Source organism: Podarcis filfolensis (assembly GCF_964270895.1).
Source record: "Podarcis filfolensis genome assembly, chromosome: 4".
Classification (NCBI taxonomy): domain Eukaryota; kingdom Metazoa; phylum Chordata; class Lepidosauria; order Squamata; family Lacertidae; genus Podarcis; species Podarcis filfolensis.
Genome location: NC_139607.1, coordinates 41228735 through 41250585, shown reverse-complemented (window position 1 = coordinate 41250585; position 21851 = coordinate 41228735). Strand labels below are relative to the sequence as shown.

At 41.2% G+C, this 21851-nt stretch overlaps 1 protein-coding gene across 1 annotated transcript in view; it reads right to left on the bottom strand.

Moving 5' to 3' along the window:
- Nucleotides 1-7400: 7400 nt before the first annotated feature.
- LOC310762006 (uncharacterized protein) overlaps nt 7401-21851 on the bottom strand; it is a 26042-nt gene continuing 11591 nt past the window's right edge. The window contains exon 4 of the mRNA XM_083612458.1: nt 7401-7563. Within this exon, the coding sequence (XP_083468584.1) occupies nt 7532-7563 (32 nt within the window). The 3' untranslated portion in view covers nt 7401-7531. The remainder of the gene's footprint in view (nt 7564-21851) is intronic.

Here is a 21851-nt window from a genome sequence, read left to right as displayed (position 1 = left end):
CATTTGTATGCATGTTTGCCTAAGATATACAGTTTTCCAAAAATAATTTCCCTAACATGATGCATTTTTCTACATTTATTTTCAGCAATACAGTATAGGCATTTATAGGCAAACATTACTGTAGTAAATGCATTTTTGTATGCACTATTTGGCTGCAGATATGCATTGTAAAATGTGGATAAGTGCTAATTTTGAATGATGGCTGTGTTTCAGTTCATGTATTGCTTCAGAATTAGGTAGGTTCACTTTAAATATGAACTGAATCAAATTTCTCCCCCATCCCTAGTGAAACTTCTCTTTTCAGCTTAGTGATCAAGTAGATTTGGAGCTAGAATGCTGATAAATGAGACATATTCATCATGTATTATACCTGCCATAGGCAAAGATATCACATACAAAGATCTCTGAATGACTATTATAAGTCTGTACAAAAAAGTGGGCAGGTTGTCTGGTTATATATAAACCTGCATGCTTGCTCGCTTTGTGCCTTATCTGAAGAAATCTGCTAATCTCTAAAGCAAATTGAATGCAATTAAGCACAAGAGACAGCCATTTATAGAAAACTGAGGGAGTTATAAATTGTTCTTACTGAATTTACCACACTGAATCTTTAGAAAAGTTCTCAGCACAGGTTGTCGTGGTTTGACCTAAAACCGTTGGGGATGCTGCGCTTATTAAAAAGCTCCTGCAGGCAAGCAATGAGGGGGAAAAGAATAAATAAGAAATCAATGGTTCTCACAGGAACAGTTCAGGAATAACCTAGTGAATCTGTCATGTTATAATTCAGTCAACAGCATCAGGGTCAACGTTGTTGCTGGTAGGAGAAGATGGCAGCTTAATCACAATACTGAAGTAATTCTGAAAATCACTTTTCTAGATCAGACACAGTTCTTGAACTGACAGTTGCTGATGATAAATACATTTATTAAACACAAGTTGTCACCTTCTGGTCTCTGAAGCTCTTTTCCTTCAGTGGAAACTGCGACTTGGTCCTCACAACATGAGAAACTCATTAATGGGCTATCCAGACTAATGGTTTTATTCTTATTTTTCCAATATCAAGTCCCAAGGAGAGAAACTTACTGATGAGATTCTCTTTTTATAAGGTTGCAGTTTACAATCTATTATCCAAGGCACATCCTAAGTCATAAATCTAGAGAGTATTTTAATCAGACAAAGCTGGTATATATTCCTGGTTCCCTTGGCTAGGCTGAGTTGGCAGGGATTTTTCCTCTACAGAGAAAGTCAGATCCAACTCTAGTTTGCAGGATGCTGCCTCCTAATAAAAGCAGCTTTTCTTTAGTGGACTTCTGCATTCACTCTACCCCAGTCTGAAAAGTATCTGCCTCCTTTTATTTTATATTCCTGGATGGTGGCCACCGCCACCTACTTATGACAATAAGACTTACTATGAACAACTATAAGCCTCTCAAATGATGGCAACAGTGAGCCTATTAATGGTAACCCAGTAGTAGATGTGTATTTAGAGTTTGAAACTGTGCTACAGGGCCCACAGTTATGGGCCCCTTACCTCTCCTTCCACCCCACCCCCACAAAATTCCTTTCCCTCCAAGTTAGATTTCACCAGCTATTTACTGCAACTGCTTCTTCTCCATGGTCTTGGAATAAACACATTCTGTCAAATTTATCACCAGTGATGAAGAGACACCAGCCCTTGTTTGTCCTTCTAACAAGGAGGGGTACATAGAGAGCAGGGATGAATGTGGTTGCTTGACTCCCACCACTGTCCTTCTGTCCTCCAAATGTTGGAGGCATGATATTTGAAACACAGAGCCTTTTGTGCTCGTGTAGACTGCCCACCCTGGTCTCCCAGGATTCTAAATAGGGCAGGAAGCCTACACAAGCAGAGAAGGCTTCCCTCTTTAGATATCTGCATCCATCCCATGAAGGGCTACAAGGATGAGCTAGCTTGCTCTTCTTTCACCCTCCCTTGTCTGATTCAAATGATATGGGGGATTAGACCACCTGAATAGCAGGAGCCATCAGAATGTTTCTTCAGAGAGGATCAGAAAAACATAGACTACATTTCTGGCGCTGAAGCTGACCCAGATGATTCATTGTTTTTCTGGTGGGAAAAAGATAGAAGTGTGAACTAGCCAAGACTAAGGGAGAGTAAAAAAGGAATGGACAAGAATAGATCTGGGAGGAAAATCAGAAGTACTGCACAATTTTCATTTTTAGCAGGCACATGTTACAGGCCTACACTGCATGCCTGATGAAGTTTTTACACACATTTGCAATGTGTTCTCTGCATAAGTCATCAAGTCATCTGTGAAGAGCTATATGTGTCATGGAGGATGGAAGAAGAAAGTTGTGCTGTGGTCTAGAATGAGTAGCAAGACCAAGTGACCAGAAGGCAGAAACTGTGTTGTAGCTCCACAGGTCTGGGAACAAGAGTTGAATCAACAGAGATGAGTAGGGATTAAAGCCTTATGTAAAAGCACGGTTTGTGACAGCTCACACTTTTCCTTTAAGTAAGTGGATGAGCAGCCAGCCGGCTACAGCAGCATTGGGATGGCTGCTGCCACCTACTTGCCCACTTAAAAGAGAAGAATGAGTTACTGCAAACAGTGCTTTTGCAAAGTGGTTTCAAACAGCCCCCATGTTCCTGTTTCAACCTTTGTTTCATCATTATGTGATGTCACAAGATTGTCATGTGATTGGCAGGTGGGCAGCCCAGCTCACCTGTAAAATGTGGCCTATGATCCTGCCCAGGGAGCCAAAAGGTTTTCCCATGCCTGGTTTAGACAGACAGAAAGACAGATAGATATATCCATGAAGGTGGTACAGGGTGTAAAAAGAACCCATTATGATGTCATTTAAAAGAACACATGCTGCTGACATGAGATAAGCCTTGTGGAGCTCCATCACTATTCTCACTGTATAGCCTGTCAGAAAAGCATATTGCTGAAGGAAAACAGGGTAGTTATTTTACAGTTTCAAACCAGAAGCTGCATGAGACAGTGAAAGCCATCTTGGAAATTTCCCAAACAGCAAGGATTTGCTAAATATGCACTTGAATTAGAATAACATATTGTACAGAGCAATAGAAAACGTACACTGCTATACCACTGAGATTGTTAATATTAGACACAACAATTAATAGAGCTTATTCTTTTTCAAAGATTAATACATCTTTCTCTTGAAGTACTATAGAAATATGTCACTATATTAAACTCAGTCCTCCCTGCTCCCATATTTTGGAGAGGTGGCTTTCTATTAATATTAAAAAAGCAGCCTACACATATATTCTGTTTCAATAGGCACTTGTTATTGGTAAGACAGATAGAGACTTTCAAACTAGGGAGGGCTCAGCGTTATTCAGTTTCAGAGTTGTGCGTCAGTATGGGCAACGTGCCTCCTAATAAATTCTGAAAGAGTTTTGCTAGCAGGTTGCATCACCATATATAACAATGAAATAACTAAGCAACAAAATAACCAAGGATGTCATCTATTTCAGCATGGGGTGAGATGCCATTCTTTCCATACAGACATTATTTCCTATGTAGGGATTTATGTTGTGATTCAGTCAAAGTAAAATGCATATCATTCCCACTGATTTGCAAAGGATGAAAGTAAAGCATATGTGAATATCTCCAGTGGAGTCACTGGGTTTCCCTGCTAGGACAGGAAAGACAAGAGAAAAGGGTGACTCCAGAGCAGGGATGCTAAGAGGAGTTCCCGGACCCAGTGTACTGTACAGTGGTACCTCGGGTTACATACACTTCAGGTTACACACTCTGCTAACCCAGAAATAGTGCTTCAGGTTAAGAACTTTGCTTCAGGATGAGAACAGAAATTGTGCAGTGGCAGTGCGGCGGCAGCAGGAGGCCCCATTAGCTAAAGTGGTGCTTCAGGTTAAGAACAGTTTCAGGCTAAGTACAGACCTCCGGAACGAATTAAGTACTTAACCCGGGGTACCACTGTACGTGGATTGGACCCCCTGTATTCCTCTCCACCCCCGCCCCCCCGCCACACACACCTCCAAAAATCTATTGACAATAACAGCTGCTGATGCACATTTATTAACTTAATCTAGCCTACCTCACAGGGTTGTTGCAAATTGTGTTTTATTCTGTAAAGGCAGCACACTTGAGGAGTGAATGGAACAATGTGGACACAAGGAAAGTGCTTTATCAAACATACCCCAGTATCCTCCCCTCCATCCAGCTTCTCCTGCTTTTTTACCAGCATTCCTTCCTAGCAACAGTGCTTAAATGTCCCTAGCGATGATGCTGTTTGCCAAGTGCCAAAGTATTAGAGCTATGCCCATGTTTTGTGCTCTAACTTTCTTCAGAAATGTCGGATTAACTTTTCTTTAAAAAAATGAAAGCTGAGACTCAAGAGGCACTCGCTGGCCTTGAACCCCCTTTCCATCCTAGCCCTTCTACCCATCTGTCAGCAGTCCTGCCCAGGAGAGAAAGTGGTCATCTACAAGCACCTGATTTAGCATCTGCACTATATATTTAAACAGTGCTTTTTTTTTTCTTTAAAAAAATGTTTAGGGGTACTCTCATTTTCCTACTCATATTGAAATACTGCCCCACAATGAGGCCAAACATATATTCACAAAATGTTTAGGGGTATGCGTACCCCTGCATACCCCCGAGAAAAGAGTGCTGCATTTAAAGCAGCATTATACCATTTTAAACAGTTCCCAGAATCCTGGGAGCTCTGGCTTATTAAGGTTCCTCAGAGTAGTTAGAAGACCTCTATTCCACACACAAAGCTGCAATTCTCAGAGTGGTTTAACAGTCAGTCTTTCTTCCCAGGGAAGTCTGGGAATTGTAGCTCTGTGAGGGAAACAAGGGTCTCCTAACATTTCTTAGCACCCTTCAGAAATTAGTTTCCAGGATTCTTTGGAGATTTAATGGCTGTTTAAAGTGAGTGATATGACACTGCTTCAGTATATTGTGTCTTCATTTCAGTAGAAAAATTAAAGGACAATTTTGAGGGGGGGTGTTAAAAAAAGAGAGAGTGCCAAAATTATCAGGACAGTTAACCAGTGCTGCTGTATTTTAACAAACCTCATTAGTGTGCACTGTGTTTCATGCTGTCAGCTATGCAGCAAAGCACTTCCACTTTTCAACAATAAGTAAGTTTTGCTTTCCAAAGAAACTGCTATGAGATCCTTACTGGAAAACATACTGTCTCTATAGATTTACAGCAAGCCAGTTCTCCCAAACTCCTAAACACTGGAGTGAATATAAGTGAAAAGCTGGCTTTTATTTATTTCCCTCACTTGCATTTCCCCTTGATGCATTGTTGTCTCTAAATCAGACCTATTCCAAGTATAACAGAAAAATGAGGCTCCTGTTCTAAATGTGATTCTTCTCCTTGTGCCTCATTTTAGGGGAGGAAAATATGAAGGACCTAAAAGCTAATGTTCCACAGTGTGGCTTATTTTCACCACCTGCCTTGGAAGCCTATGGTTTATGCTAAAGTGCTAATGGTTTGTGTTGCAATCTTTTATTTAACGGGGATTTTAATGTTTTTGATTTGCAACCTAAATGGGGTTTGTGAGATGAGGAAATGGCTTTGTTTTTGTTTTGTTTGCTTAGTGCAGGCACGTCTAACAGGTAGCTCCCTAAAAAAAGCTCAATATTTTAGCCGTGCACCCCCCCAAAAAAAACAGGCCTTCCCCCTCCCTAAAAAACAACTTTGACCTGAACCCCCAAAAAGGGGTAGATCACTGCCAGCTTTTAACTCTGTGAGTAGATCGCAGTCTCTTGGGAGTTGGCCACCCCTGGCTTAGTGTGTTTGCGATTGCAATGGAGCCCTCACAATCTACGTGTGAAGTTCTGTGCATGCAGAGTCCTCCTTGGTTAAAATTGGCTTGATATCTCTGCCTCTAGCATTTTTATATATATATTGGCAGTTTTCATACATCTAGTTGATATTTCCTGCTCTTACTACTTCTGAGGAATGGGCTGCTGGTTATATTACTCATTATTTTCTGACAGCATTTGAAAGTTCTATCATATCTTACTCTGGCTTACATATTCTAACTGTGTGTGTGTGTGTGTGTGTGTGTGTGTGTGTGTGTGTAAGTTGGTAATGTGTGGTATCCAATTGATGTCACTCTGCTAATGGAAGCTATTCATCACCAGAAAAGGGAAAGGTAATTTTTTGTGATTCCTCCTTTTTGTGATTCCAGTAGCCCACTGTTCCCTCAGTCTGCTCCAGAGAGTTCCTCAACCAGCTGGACCAAATTTTGAGGGGCAGGGACTGTGAGGGGAGAGGAGGTATTGCCCCGCTTCCTGTTCCACTGATGGGTGAGCTCCATCAGTAAAAATCTGTTTTCACTGTTTATAATTCTGAATGTTAAATTGTTGCGAGTCAAGGCCTCGTCCCTCGCTTTGTGATGGAATAAGACACATGGACACAAGTATTTTAGGTTCATGGGCTAAAAAAGGCTTTATTGGTTACAGAATGTGAGTGGTATTGGCTTAGGCATTGGATCCGAACCAACTACTGTATACTTTACTCCTCCCCGTTCTGCAGGAAGTCACACAAGGGTTAACAACCTGTAGGGGGAGCTTGTTGATGGAAATCAACTGAAAGCTTTCCCCTAGACTCACTGGAGCTTCGTGCCATGGCTCTAGCCACCACCTGGACTTCAGACAGAAACCACGACCACCAGATTCCTTTAACGGAATACCCTTCAAGGGGAGGGGTAGGTGATGGCCACAACCTCCCCTCCAACACACAACGCATTTTCCAATGCCTAACTGCCAAACCTTACAAAGTTGTGACGATTTGCTATGAGGTTGGCAAAAAACCAAGTGGCTGGTGCCAATTTGCCAAGTGGAAAAAATTCCTACCAGGCCACTTCAACAGGCGACCAACTGAGGTCCATAGCAAGGTCAGGTGTTGAATGCATGACATTAGAGGGCGGGCAGGTGGGAGATCTGTGCATGCAGGAACAAAACAGGCAGAGTGTGGGGCCCACAGCCATTTAAATGCAGCAAACCATACACTCCAGCTAGCCGGATTGGCCAGTTAAGGCCATGATGTGAGCCCAGGACCCCTGTGACGCAGGGGCCCAACCACACACCCCTACAAAGCGTGGGAAGCAAGTCCTGCTCACAACTCCTCCCCTCGCGGAAAAGGAGAGGCTTTGTAACCTACCCAGGGATCTGCTGATGAAGGGCAAATAATAAACTTCAGCATCACCATCATTAGCAGAGGAGGAACACCAATTGGATCCTGCCTGTTATTAAGTTTTAGTGACTGAGACTGTCATGTGATGAATTCAAAACATTGTTATAATGTTTGCAATATTAAATTCAACTGTTGTTTTATGGGTATTGTGTTCTGATTTTTGTAATGATGTTTGATATGTATTCCTGTTCTTGTACTGCATTTCTTGTGTTGCCAGTGAGCTGCTCTGGGCAAAACCATGTGGAACAGCAGCAAAGAAATTAAAGCAGAAATGGCTAACCTGTGGCCTTCTAGATGTTATTGGACTCTAACTCCCATTGACCTCTGCCACCACAGACAATTGGAGTTATAGCTCAGCAACACTTGGGAGTTCTTGCACTAAAGCAAGAATAATGAAAAATTGGATTGTGGCACCAAGACACCCAAACATCTGTATACTGATGTGTCACTGTTTTTTGTTTTTCCAGTGGCTCATTTCATTTGTTAATGGTCCTTCTCCTTATCGGTTTTTCTCAGCCAGCTCCAGAGAGTGTCTTGGCAACCATCCTTGTCTTTTGCTGTTTTTTCACCAGGTCCATTGGAAGGGATGGAGGTACATGGGATTACAGATGATATCTAAACAGTTCTAGACATATTGATGTCCACAAGGAGACTTTTACAATTTCAGGACCAAAGAGCAGGAAAAACATCAATGTCTTTAAAAAAAAATGTAGATCATCATTCTCTCTGCTGCCTTATTTTTCTGTCTCTGCTGCCTTATTTTTCTTTCTAATAAAGTATCTCTAATTTGGCAAATAGTGTTTAATGATACATGATCAATTTCCCCATAATATAAGCAAATATTACCAGAAACTCTGAAAGGGCAAAAACATTCTGAGGTATCTCAAAAACAAATTTAATCTTATCAACTTGACTATAAATACAGCTCACGTTCTGCAAAGGTCATGCCTGCATCCACAACTGAGCACCAAACTAGGCATGCCTCTGATAGTTCTATTTGCTTAATCACTGTACAGCATTGTTACATTATTCCTGTTGGTAAATATTATTTAAATGTTAAATGTGTCTTATTTAAAAATTAAATGCCATGATGGTGCATTCACACATCCAAAAATGGGGCTTTTTTGTTTTTGTTTTTACAATAAATATATAATGACCTCCATGTAGAATGAGGAAGTCGGTTATTTTAACAGCAAAAAGGGCATAGTGCAGGGGTCGTCAACCTAGGGCCCATGGGCTGTGGTAGAATGGTTGTGTGCCTGCCAAAGGACACTCTCAGACTTCACTTGCCTCCTTGACCCCAGCATTGCTATACTGTTATCATGCCACATATCTGTGATATGAACAAAGCCAATGCTATACAATATGCCATCTCCCCCTCCTCCAATGTTAAAGTGGTAAATGGGAAAGGAAATAGCACCTTACACCACAGTTCTGTTTTAGATGCTCCTTCATCCATTTTCAGATATGTTTTGTCTGACCCTGGAAACTGCATTCCTCCCCAATCCCCAATTCAGACTGGCTCTCTCTCTCTCTCTCATCAGTGAGCTATCCTGACTTGGTCTCTGTGAGAATTTTTCTCTACAGCGAAGAAAATTGTGTTGTTTGTGTTTTGACTGTTAGCCACAACAATGTCCCATTTCCAAATTCTACTAATAATAAGGATGTTTAGTACACACACAGTCCAAATATTCAGTTCTCTGTCTCTTGTGGAAATACCCTTGTAATTATCCCATTAGTGAGTGAGTTAATAATAGAATGAGGCCCAAATATCTCTGTATGCTTATTAAGCAAAATGATTCTGTTTGGGTTTTCTTTCCTTTGTAAGTTTTATTTTTAATTGCTTTCTTGTCATTTTCAGAAAGAAACGTGGGAGAAAACATTTCCCATTAACTGAAGCAATTACTGGTTGCAAAGACTGATCAGAGTAGTTAGCGATTTCAGAAGTGACAAAGAGTATAGAAAGGAAAGGCCATCTTTAAGTTTTCATGTGCTTAACTCTACGCAGACAGAGGCCAAGCTAGCTGCTCAGCACCTAGAGTGGCAGACATGCTATGCACCTGGGAGTGGGGCTACCCGTCTGTGGGGGCACCACCCTCGGCGAGTGGTGAGTGTCCCGGGGGGGGGGAGCACCTACAGCAAGTCTCCATGGGGGGTGCAGCCCGCAGCGAGCATCCCGGGGGGGGGCGGCACAGCAATGTCAACCCCCTCAGGGATGACACCCGGGGCGGACTGCCGCCACTGCCCCCCTTGCTCCACCAGAGTACGCAGATAAACACATCAGCTGCAACCTCCCCCAAATGTGTTATTCTGTGCAAGTGAGATTAAAATGAGGAAGGTCTCAATTGTTCACACAAGTTAGTAGATGGTATCTGTTGACTAAGTTCTGTGTGGTACAATCCTAAATATGTTTACTCAGATCTTCCTTTAAGTTCAATGGCACTCACTCCCTTGTAAAATAGAATTACAGCCTTAAAATATAATTGGCAAAAATATCACAAACTATGTCCTCAGACTTGGTGGCAGGCATTTGTGTACATCCTTCCAAGCAGTTTGTGCTGGGTAATTTGGTGCACCTTAACCATTTCCCTCTTTACTCCCAGGTGTATATATTCATTTCCTAATTAAAAGCTCTATCTAGTTTTTCATAATGATTTTGAACTGATTACAGATGAAACATAAGCCTTGCAGCTGATGATATTAGTTCATCATGGCTTCAGCTGGGTGCCCCAACAGTAGGAAACATCAAGCAGCCCCACAGACAATATGCAGCACATCATACAGTCCTGATTATCATGCAATTACAGGTTCTTTGGTGCTAATCAAATGGCAGATTCTGATTAAGGTGAAAATGTAAAATTAGGATTCTGGGCACATCATCAGTTTCTGCATTTGTAATATCTGAACCTTTTCACAGAAGTGGCTCTGGGATTGGAATGAACAGATACCAAGCTGGACCATTTGTCCATCTAGCTCACTATGGTCTACACTGACTGTCAGTGGCTCTCCAGGATTTCAGGTGGGGTACCCTCTCAGCCCTGGGGAAATGCTGGGGATGGAGCCTAGCACATTCTGCTTGCAAAGCCGATGCCTTACCACTGAGCTATGGCCCTTCCCCAAATGAAATTTCTGGAAATTGTGAATGATGCCAGTTGGACCTCTCAGACCACTGAAGTAATGCACAGCATACATGTATAGTTTGTATAGCAACAACTTCAGGCCACTCTGTGAGACCCTTGGGACTCTCTGTCCAGGCTTTGCCCACCAGGCTGCACCCCTTACTGGCTCTGCTCTTCACCAATCTGACTTGCTATAAATGAGCTGTCTATGTTCCACAGTCCTGTTCTTGCAAAGCAGAGCACACAACTGATTGAATACATCAAAGCCCGCTTCTTTGGTTTCAGCACAACTATTTTTCAGATTTACATCTGCAAATATTCAGGATCATCAGGCCCTCAAATTCTCACAAACAACCTCCCACATGGTGCTGGTAAGAGCAGGGCCAATGTATTATTCCATATCCCTCAATTTTGCTTTTACTTTATGCCAAAGCCCATGAGTAGGCGTCATATAAGATAAATCTCACTAATTTTAAAAAAGAAAAAAAGCGAGTGAACAGGAGGTGATAAATGCTGTGCTGCCTACTCAGGTTCTGTCACATAAGATGTCAGTTCTTTATTTTAATTTTATTTTGTGCTAGCTCACAAAGGCAAGCAGTTTTACTGCACATTATCCCACCTTTGTTAACATATGTTTTTTCACAGTCTGCAGCAAAACGCCTCTGCTCGTTGTTTCTGTCTGAGAATTGATTTTTTTTTTTTAGTCCTCAATCTTCCAGCTATTTCCTAATGTCCTAGGAGATAGGCGTTGCATAGAGGAGGGGGTGTGTGTTCATATGTACGTTACAGATTGCTTCTTACTAAGCGATTCAAATCATTTGCACAAAGAACCAGAAAAGAGACTAGAATCATAAAGAAGCCAAGGAACCAGCAAGCATAAGATGCCCCACTCCCAAGATGCTTTGGTGCCTGTGCCAAATAATCCACACAGCAGCCCTCTTCTCTGTAAAAATGTAACAATGAACTAAAAATGGTGACCCCAATTCTGCCACCTAAGGCAGAATGCTGAACCCTGCTGCATGAGCCAGTCTTGAGTGATTCCATACTTTGGTGGGATATTCTGAAAAGCCAAAGGTGTTTCCAGCACATTAGGCTGGTGTGACTGAAATCTAGCTCTAGATACATGTCTTATTGGATGTTCAAAGGGAGAGAGACTCAACTGGAGCACATCTGTCCAACACACTGGTTCTACCTGGTCTCTAGCATCTCTTCACTCAGAAGTGACACTCCAACTGCTGCTCCTCCTAGCCCAGCACTGCAGCTTCCTTGACGCATGGTTCTGCCAGAATCAATAGCTGCACATGTGGTGCCACTCTGAAATGACTGGCCTCATCCCTGCCAGAGCACACTGGAGAAATGCCTAAGAGACTTCTGTTCTAGGACATCACTCCATGCAAGCCAGAATGAGAGACTTTTGGCCAGCTCTCAAGTGACATTCACTTGCAGCACACAGGTTTGAAACAAAGAAGAGCGCCTTGCTTATATAGAGGATGGGCTTGCTGCCATATCACAATAGCAACAAATTTGTTAAAAAGGTGTTGTGAGCTATACCCATATCACTTAAATGATATGGGTAGGTAGGTGTTTTAAAGCATCCATATTTGCTTTAAAACATATCCGTTGTCACTTTCTTTTTCATTATTACAGTTCAGGTTTGGGCTACTACAACCATGGGCAGTAATAAAGTCCAAACCCACCTATTACTCTTGCAGTTATGGGTGGTTAGTCATGTAGTAAAACAGGTGGCAGCATGGAGAGAAACGACCCATCTATAATAGGCTGGGTGGGGGGGTCCTTCTAGGTTAAGCCCTACTTCTCATTTGACTCCCCCCACCATGGAAGGAGGGGACATCTCCCTGCTGTGTAACTGGGCTATGGAAAGCTGAGAGGCATAAGGCTCACCGAATGGTGCCGGTGCCACTGTCAAAACACTAGGCCAAAGAAAGTTGGTTTTGCTCTGTGTGTGATGTTTGAAGGAATGCCCACTAATTTCACAGACTGCAAATAAATAAGCACACTTCTTAGTAAGTATAAGTAAATGTGGCTCTTCTATATAATGCTTTGAAGAGCTAGAATATTCAAAAGCTATTATCTGGGTAGAACTGCAAAGGTATGCAGTTTTATTTTTAAGCTACTGCTGCTGAGAATCAACCAAAGTTCTTGCAGCTGGAAAAGATGACAAGACCCAAAGAAAATCTTGTAGCAATCTTCTTAGAGATATGTCTTCTAATTTTACTCCCAGTGTAAATAAAGAGAATCAGATCTTGCCGCCGTTAACAATAAAAACACTGCTGTTAAGTTCTGCTCAACTTTAATTGATTAAAATGGAGGCAGTATTCAAATTAAACTAAATGCAAAATAGATGTCTTCTGCAAAGGGGTTTAGCCATCTATTAAATCTGCTGGCTGCAAATGGCTGGGACCAGTTCTTTGTATTACAGCCATCTCTCACGTAGGCCAAACCTAGTAACATATTCACTCTGAGGCAACCACCACTTGTGTTTATGGGACTTTCTCCTGAGAAATGTGTTCATGGTTGCAGCCTTAAAGGAATGGTTTACTTTTCCAACTCTGAGGACTAACTCATTATTTAAATATTTATTCATTTTGGGTGCTCCTGTTTCTTTTTAGGTTGTTTTGTGGTGTGGTGTGGTGTTGTAGTTTTTCACTTCCATTGTTTGTGACATATATCATATTTGTTACTTTGTCAACTACTTAAAGATTGTGTTGGTATAAAGTGGTGTATAATTGCCCTGGCAGGCATATTCTGTGACCCAGTACAGTAGCAAATGATCAGACAGGACACCAGGTATTGGGATGAAATCAGGCCAAATATTTACTGACTGCAGCAGTCAGGGTAAGGGTTGGCATGGCAGTAATAATAATAATAATAATAATAATAATAATAATAATAATAATAAATTTTTATTTATATCCCGCCCTCCCCAGCCGAAGCCAGGCTCAGGGTGGCTAACAACAATAAAACAGTACAACAGTACAACACAACACAACACTCTAAAATCATTCATTATAAAATTAATTCAAATCAAACCAATGGCAACCATTGGGCCAGAGCTCTGTGAAGATTGCCGAAGGAGGGAGTCAGGCTGTGCCCTGGCCTGGTGGAACAACTCTGTCTTGCAGGCCCTGCGGAAAGATGTCAAGTCCCGCAGGGCCCTAGTCTCTTGTGACAGTGTGTTCCACCAGATCGGAGCCACAGCCGAAAAAGCCCTGGCTCTAGTTGAGGCCAGCCTAACCTCTCTGTGGCCTGGGGCCAGGATCAGGGCCAGGATCAACTCATCATTCCACTCACCACTTGCTGGTGGAATGGGAGATAGACTGCACTAAACCCATTCGATGGGAGCTATTCAGTGCTGAATCCTGTCATGATGCATGTTGACAAGATCTAATTGGGTGACCGGGATAAGGATTCCAGCCAGGCAGACGCCAACCCAGGCTTGGAGCATGCCATGGCCTAATGCTCCCCCCCACCTGGGACTGCCCAGTTAATCCTGCCCAGTGCCATCTCCACTCTTTTACATACACATTACTTCCAGTCCTGTCAATCAGTGACCCAGATTGCTCAGTGTAGGCTCTATCTCAAGGCTGAGAGGATGGGAATCTCACAGGGCAAAATGGCACCAAACTCTCGAGCGGGGAAGCTTATAAAGGCTTCTCCCCCCTCCCCTTCCTGCAAGGCCCTACAGGAGCCAATACATGGGCAGAAATTTGCCTCATTTGCTCCTTGGTGGGCCACACGCCACCAGGCAAATTTACCCAGAATGAGATATATATGAAATAACAACAACAACAACAATAATAATAATTGTATTTTTAAACTGCCCTTCAAGCATAGCATCATGGCAGTTTACCAGAAAGACTGAAACAGTCAAAAGTGAATACAGGCAAAACCTCTGAAAGATCTTAATGTATAGGGAAGTAAATGTGAACACAGGCAGTCCTTCAATTATCTTTTTCCCAGTATTTTTTCTATTACCCATTCATACATGCCCTATCAGGTGAAAAAGAACAATTATGAAACATTTTGTCACATCATTTGACTTTTCAGAATAGAACAGGATGCAAACTGAAAACAATGAATTAGAGGCATTGCCTCTGCTGCTGAACATTCACGAAGTCTTTCATGCTACTCACAGTTCTTTGTTCCTTCTAGCACCATTTCCCCCCTAAACAAATTGTTTACCTTTTGTGGAGCTAGAAACAATTACCCTTATAAAAATATGTGGTGGTATAATGAAAGCGAGTATCTCATTGAAAAAACATCTGTTTGTTAGTTGCTACTCCCTGAAACATAAGAATAGCATCCTGTTCTCACATTGATGCCAGTGGGAAGCAAATAAGGAGCACATAAATGCCATGGCACTCTGTCTGTTTGTGATTCCTGGTAACTGGTCTTCAGATGTATACTGCCTTCAGCAGTGCAAGTAGAACACAGCCATAGTGACTAATACCACTGAGAGTCTTCGTCACCATGATATCACTCTGTACTTGAAAGAAATAACTAGTCCATTTGTGTGGTCTCCCACCAAAAAATAAATAAATACTTGGCTTCTAAAAATGCCTCTACATCTTTTTGGAAGCCTTGCTTAGAAAAAGGCAAATTGTCACGATCTTAGACCTATCATGTGCTGTTTCCATATTAGAGGCCTACTTAAGAAACTGTATAGTTAATGGAACATGAGGTGGACATGAAGCATGTAAGATCATAATTGCTCCATTTGCTTTTATACGCCTTTTACTGTTTCCCCTGGAACCTCAGTAACAAGGGTGCCATCATGAAGATCTAAGATGTTTCTAGGATGATGTAATTAGGCTTTGACGTCTGTATTTTACCATACCAAAGAAAATATCTCTTCCATGCTGTGTTCAAAGGGAGACTGGGAGATGACTCAGCCAGTGTTACTAGAAAAACAGAAATAATCCCTAACCAAATAATAATATTTCATCACTGTACTTACAGAGTTAGAGTATGTAATGTTCTAAAATAAATTCATTTATTCCAAATATTGCAATGAATAAATACAATATAAATTTACTCCTGATCACATTGTTATGAGTTCTTACATATAACTGCTACTAAGTCAAATATGTTGCTGGTAGCATGTTGGCAGATTCAAATGCCAGTTGTGTTTAGTTCAAAGCCTTATTAATGTTATTTTACACGTATAACCCTTATTAGGTGTTATTTATGTTGCACCATGCCACAGCCAATACGCCTGGAAATATGAGCTGCATACCAACAAATCTTTGTCTCAGAGAGGTGCTGAAAGCAATCTACAAGCTAATGAGGCTTTTGTGAGCTACCTGGTGGTCAGGGTTAGCAAAGTCTTTTATTAAATGCAGATTAGCTGTTTCTGTGAACAAAAAGGGGAGGGGATATAGGTGGCAGTACAAGAATTATAGATTTGCCCTGCCATTTGAAAAACAAACCTGAAATATGCAAAAGGAAAAAATACAGTGTTAGAAATGGTTGTATATACGGAATTGAGCTTATTTCATTAATCAACTGGACTTTGACACTAGCCTTATTTAGTCATTATATCTACTAATGTTCAGCAAATATGTTGAGGGAGGGGGTCCAACCCTAGCACCTTCATGTGTTCAGTTCAAAAGTCTGAAGGGAGATTCTAAGTGAATTCAGACTTCCTGACCATAGGAATGTTTATAAGCATGCTCAAATGTGTGTTTCATCCGAAGTGGGGAGCAGGTTGGGAACACTGAAGGAAAAAATGGTGCATGTTGCCCTGATCCTTCTCCCCATGTTATTTGCATGCGAGTAAACCAACTATCGAATAGGTCTAAAGTCTTAATCAGAAGCATATATTTTAATGACAAACAGAAAATGAATCAGTGCAGTGCTCTGCTAGATTACTAATGTGAAACATAATCCTAGATATGCTATTTAAAAGCCAACCCTACTGTGTTCAAAATGGTTTACTCACTGATAAGTGTATTGAGAGTAAGTCTACTTGATCTTAACAGAACTTTAAGAAACATTCATAGGATTGTGCTGCATGTAAATAATTGTTTGTAAGGTTTTTTAAAAATAGAAAGTATAAGGGCACTGGGAGAAAATTATTTTTTCGCCTGACTTCTGCTTTCAGACTGTGCTAAAATGTTAGTTGCAGCATGTGCCAGAACCATCATTCAACTAAAAAAAAAAATCTGATAGGGTTCCAATTGAGTGACAGACATCTTCTGAAACTAGCAGATTTTTTCCCTTCTAAACTCAGTTAAACTCCAGTATGCCAGACACTTACAAATCAAAGTTTGGTTAATAGGAGGAGAGGAACATGCTGAACTGTACAAAAATAGAATATTAGAATTAAATTTGATTTTCCTAAAGTGTATAGGATTGGGGATTGCGGAGCATTTTGATCCAGTTCACATTTAGAGTTGCATTTATCAAATTATCCCTTTCTGAAACAACACAAGAACCAAAACACAACCATCTTTCAAAATTTGCACTTATCTGAGTTTTGGAAGGGAGTTCTCCAACCAGTCAGTTTACCCCAAAAAAGCATGTATATGGGGAATTTATATTAGTGAAAATAACATACAAAAATGCATTGCTTTAGGAGAAATTGCTAGCAACAATGTGTGTATTAGTCAAAACTGCATGCTACAAAACTGTAGAAATGTAAATAATTGAATTTAATATTGGAAAAATGAGAAACTAAGAGAACCAAAACTGACAGACCCTTCCATCTCTAATAGCAATTCCTACCCTAGAAATATTGTAGCTACTGGGGATGGGGAGGTTTGCAGACTTAGAATGATAGAATTGGAAGGGACCCCAAAGACCATCTAATCCCCCTGCAATGTAGGAATCACAGCTAAATCATACATGACAGATGGCCATTCAATGTCTGCATAAAAACCTCCAAGGAAGGAGACTCCATCCCCTCTCGTGGAAGCCTGTACCACGTAGAACTGAAGGTGCAACATTTACTCACTCTATCAAATTATATTTTTATTCTGCAGTTAGAGACAAATGTCATCTCTCAAAGTAGATCACAAACTTTAACAAAATGAGATACTGGCCATGCCCTCAGGCTTACATGCTTAAAAGGCAATGGAACACAAGGGAACAGTAGAGGAGATCACTTTAAGAAGGCCAGAATGAAGTGATAAGTTGTATGCAGGCATTTATATCCACTAAGGATGGACAAGTCTGTCAATTTTGGTTTTCTCAGTTTCTCATTTTTCCAATCTAGTTCTCCACATTTTGGCAACAATTTGCAATTTTTAAAGAAGTCCTCAAGAAGCATTTTAGTGCAAATTTCTCTTAATATATGCATTTTTGGATGAAGAACTGCATTGCGAATTCAGACAAATATGAATTTTGAATATTGGTTTAAAAATTGGGTATTAGGTAGTTTTTCATTAAAATTCAAGGACAAACACACTTCTCCCTTATCCCTAATATTCACTTAACTCCAGAATGATCTCTTCCTTGCATGGGGTTCTTCCTAGGAAAGAGACAGGGTGTGATATTCTAGTGCTGCCCTTTTTCTTCTGGCCAGTAGCAGAAGCTAAATATGTGATACACTGTTACTTATTTCCAAGTAAATGTGCATATGATTGGGCTGCATATTATAAGTCTACTAATGATCTGCTTTTTATCAGAGATGGAAGTAATGGCAAACATTTACAGTTGACAATTTTCAAATTTTACAGAGCTTTCCACACAATTACGCCATGCTTTCCCCCAAGCAATGTGAAGTACCAAGGACAGCACTCATAGCACTAAATTTGTCTTCACTCTGCTCCACTTGCATATTGGTAAGCAAATATTGCATAACACTAAGACTCCAGCGTTCCCTCATCTAAAGGAATGGTTTCATTTCTTTTAGACGAGGAAGCGCTGGAGATTTACAGTATCTTGTAATATTTGCTTACCAACATGCAAGTGGAGCAGAGTGAAGACAAATACAGCCCTATTAGCAAACTGTAGGGCTCACATCAGATTCCCAGAGCACAATTTATGGACTTTCCTGTGGCTACATCCTCAGTTTCAAATCATTGCTGTTGCAAAGTTTCAGCTCCCTCTCAGGCTGTTCCAAAATGCCCCCTCCTGTTTTTTGCCACCACATTCACAATTAAAGGGTTCATTTTGGAGAGAACATGAATTAGAGTAAAAGGTTGGCGACAGTGAAAGCACTGCAGCCACTCATCTTAGCAACCACTGGCTGGTGGCCACTAACCTCCTCCCCCATCAGATGTTATCTGTGTGTAATACTAAAGCATGATGTTATATCACAGAGGGAGTTTCTAGGGATATATTTTTTTTGCAGGAAACAATGGCTGGCAATAAATACTGATGCTACCATTATGCATGAGATCAAATAAAGCAAAAGGGAGTGACTAACGCTGCATTTCCATTCATCTCCTCCCCCCCTTCTAAATGCTGCAAATAAAAAAGGGTGAGATTAATGTGAAATGTATGGCACTCAGCTGTTTTTAACAGAAAATATGGGTAAATAAAATATATGTGTTGTAGGACAATATTGAATCATGTTATTGTCAAAATCAGTGATAGCAACACCTGAATCACACTTTTCTTTTTTTACAAGGTTATAGAACTACTCCATTAATATGAGAACACATGTTTTCAGGTACTTTTCCTGTGGAACAAGTATCTTTTCTAGCAGTCCAGTGTGCATCACAACACCACTTCAACTGACCAGTCATGAAATATAAGCTATACATCTTGATTAATGTATTTTGTAGGTTAGAAGGACATGTTTTATATTTTACAGTACAAAGAAGGGAAATTGTCTGGCATATTTAAACTTGGAATCATGGAATCTGTTCTTTTCTGCATTGATAACTATGTAGCAAATAAAGGAACACTTGCCTTGGTATAAAATCCTGCCCTACCAAAGTCTCCAGCATGACGCCTATTAAGAATCAACAGACTTCTATCGCTTTTTATCAATAAATGCTATCAACTGTTATTATTAGATTATAGACAAGAAGCAAGGAGTGCTTCTCTAACTTTTACAGCATGTGCAATTTTTTATGAATGCTGTATGGAAAATAACATGAATCTGTGCTTAGAGAGTTTGTAAGTAAATTATTTTTAACTTGCCAAACCTATGATTATTTTCTATGCTAGAGAAAGAGGGAAACTTTGGTACTCACTTTAAAGGGCATATTTTCCAACAGCCTATATTTTCACATTTACTTTCCTGCACACTTTGTGACTTTAAATCTCTGCTGGGGTTCTTTCACAAAGCCTCTCCTCCTTCCAGAGGGGAGGGATTGTGAGCGGGAACCGACTCCCGCGTCACGCAGGGGGCATTCTGCCCCCTGCCCGGACATCATCGCTGGCGCGCCACGCCTCCTGGGTGGGTACCCAATTGGGAGACACTGCGGGGGCGTGGTCTAGCCGCTCAAATGCAGCCGCGCCAGCTCTCCACACCATTGTGTAGCTGTTTTTCCACAGGTCACCCACCACTCCCTTAGTGCATAGCTTCTCGCTTGACCTTGCTATGGACCCATGGTTGGTTGCCCAGGGGGCCTGGTAGTTTTTTCCGTTTGGCAAATTGGCACCTCTTGGTTTTTTCCGCCTACCTCGTAGCAATCGTCACAACTTTCTTGGTATTTGGCAGTTAGGCATTGGAATGTGTTGTTGGTGTATGGAAGGGCAAGGTGTGGCCATTGCCTACCCCTTCACTTAAGGGTATTCTGTTAAAGGAATCTGGCGGTCGTGGATCCTGTCCGATGCCCTGTGTGGCGGGGGGCCATGGCACGACCCCCGGTGACATCAGGGGAGAGCTTATAGTTGTATTTGCATCAACAGGCTCCCCCTACTGGTGGTTAACCCCTTGTCAGACTCACCCCTCTTCAAGTGGGTGGAGTCAAATTGCGGTTGTCCAATGCCTAAGCCAATACCTTCTCACTTGCTGTAATCAATAAAGCTGCGGCCTTTTCTAGCCCATTAACCTAATATCCTGTGTCCACGTGTCTTTATTATTCCCCAAGCGGGGGGCAGGTCCTTGAATCACAAAAGAGTTCTCTCACTTGCCCCATACTTGGATCTTGGCATCCAGGAATTCTCCTTTTATACCTATTTTTCCTTGAACCAGCATGCTGTTCATAAATTCTGAAAACAGCACTGCTATATCTCGTACATTTTTACAATATGAGGTCCGTGTTTCCTGGTGTCACATGATAGCAGCTATGTAGCAACAACTACCCATTACTGTCATGTTTTGCTTAGGTTATTGATACGCGTAGCACAGCACCTCCACAATGCAAATGGAATATAACATTTATCTTATACAGTGACTGGCAAAATACCAATGTCTATCTTATAGTGGCAAGTCCATTATATATTTATTGGCAAATTATATTCCTTCTGCTGAAGAAAGGAGAGATTTTTATCTTTCTGAAGGCATGCCTGACATTTGCCGGTCCTCTGACCAACAACATACTGTGCTCTTTCCCCGAGTAGATCATGCTTCCTTCCTAAAGGAGCAGACCTTCACAGGAAGGTCCTGGAAGGCAGACACAGTGCCACAGAGGGCAGAAACAGATGGTCTACTTATGCTCTCACAGAAGAGTTTTATTTGCAAAGAATCCTATTAACATAGGACTCTAGGGGGCTTAAGCTTGTTGCAAGCTACACAATGCAATTTGCTTCAGCACAGAGAAAACAGTGCACATTTTATTGGTTTATATTGTATTAGAATTGCCATTATAGCATAGGCACAGGAAAACCCCTGTTTTTATATTTCAGAACCCATATTACATGCAAGTTTTAGTTTAAACATATTCCCTTTATATCAGGGGCATAATGAAGTCAGCTATGGCAGCCCATATCCTATTGTTTGGGAGCTGGTGACATTTAAAGCATCTTAAGTACTCCAAAGTAATAATTTGCAACGTAATGCAAACCCGATATCTGCCAGGATAAGCAAGTTTGGAATAAGAAGATAATAGGCTGTCCTGGCTTAGCTAGGGCTATACCAGCACGATTCCCCCATTCCAGCTCAGTCAGGGGTACATCAGTGTAAGTATCTTAGCCTGGCTCAGCCAGGGCTATGCTGGCTCATCTGAAATTCAGCCTATATAACTTAAGCTAGTGGAACCTATGCCAGTGTAAGTTATTTTAAAAGTGTTCCAGGGAGAGGGCTAGAAAATACTTACACCTCTTTCAAATTTCTTTCAGCTCAGTCATGTGACCCGGCAACCTGGCAGAACTTATACTGGCAAAAAGGGTAGTGCAAATCAAATTCTATTTTAAAGGCCTCTTTTCCCTCAGTCAGGGTTGGAACAGCTCAGCCAGGAGTAGCATCACTCCTTAATGGAGCTTGGAATAAGGGTAACTTAGGCTAGCTTAATTTAAGGAAGTTCAGACTATTTGTTATCTTGTCCAGGTCAAAGTGTTTGTCGTCTAGCCTAATACTTATCAGATACCAATACTAATACAAAATAGCCACAGGTAAGGTCCTTATGTGAAGACAACACATAAAATACTGGAACACAATAGTTTGACAAAAAATAGTCATCTGGATTC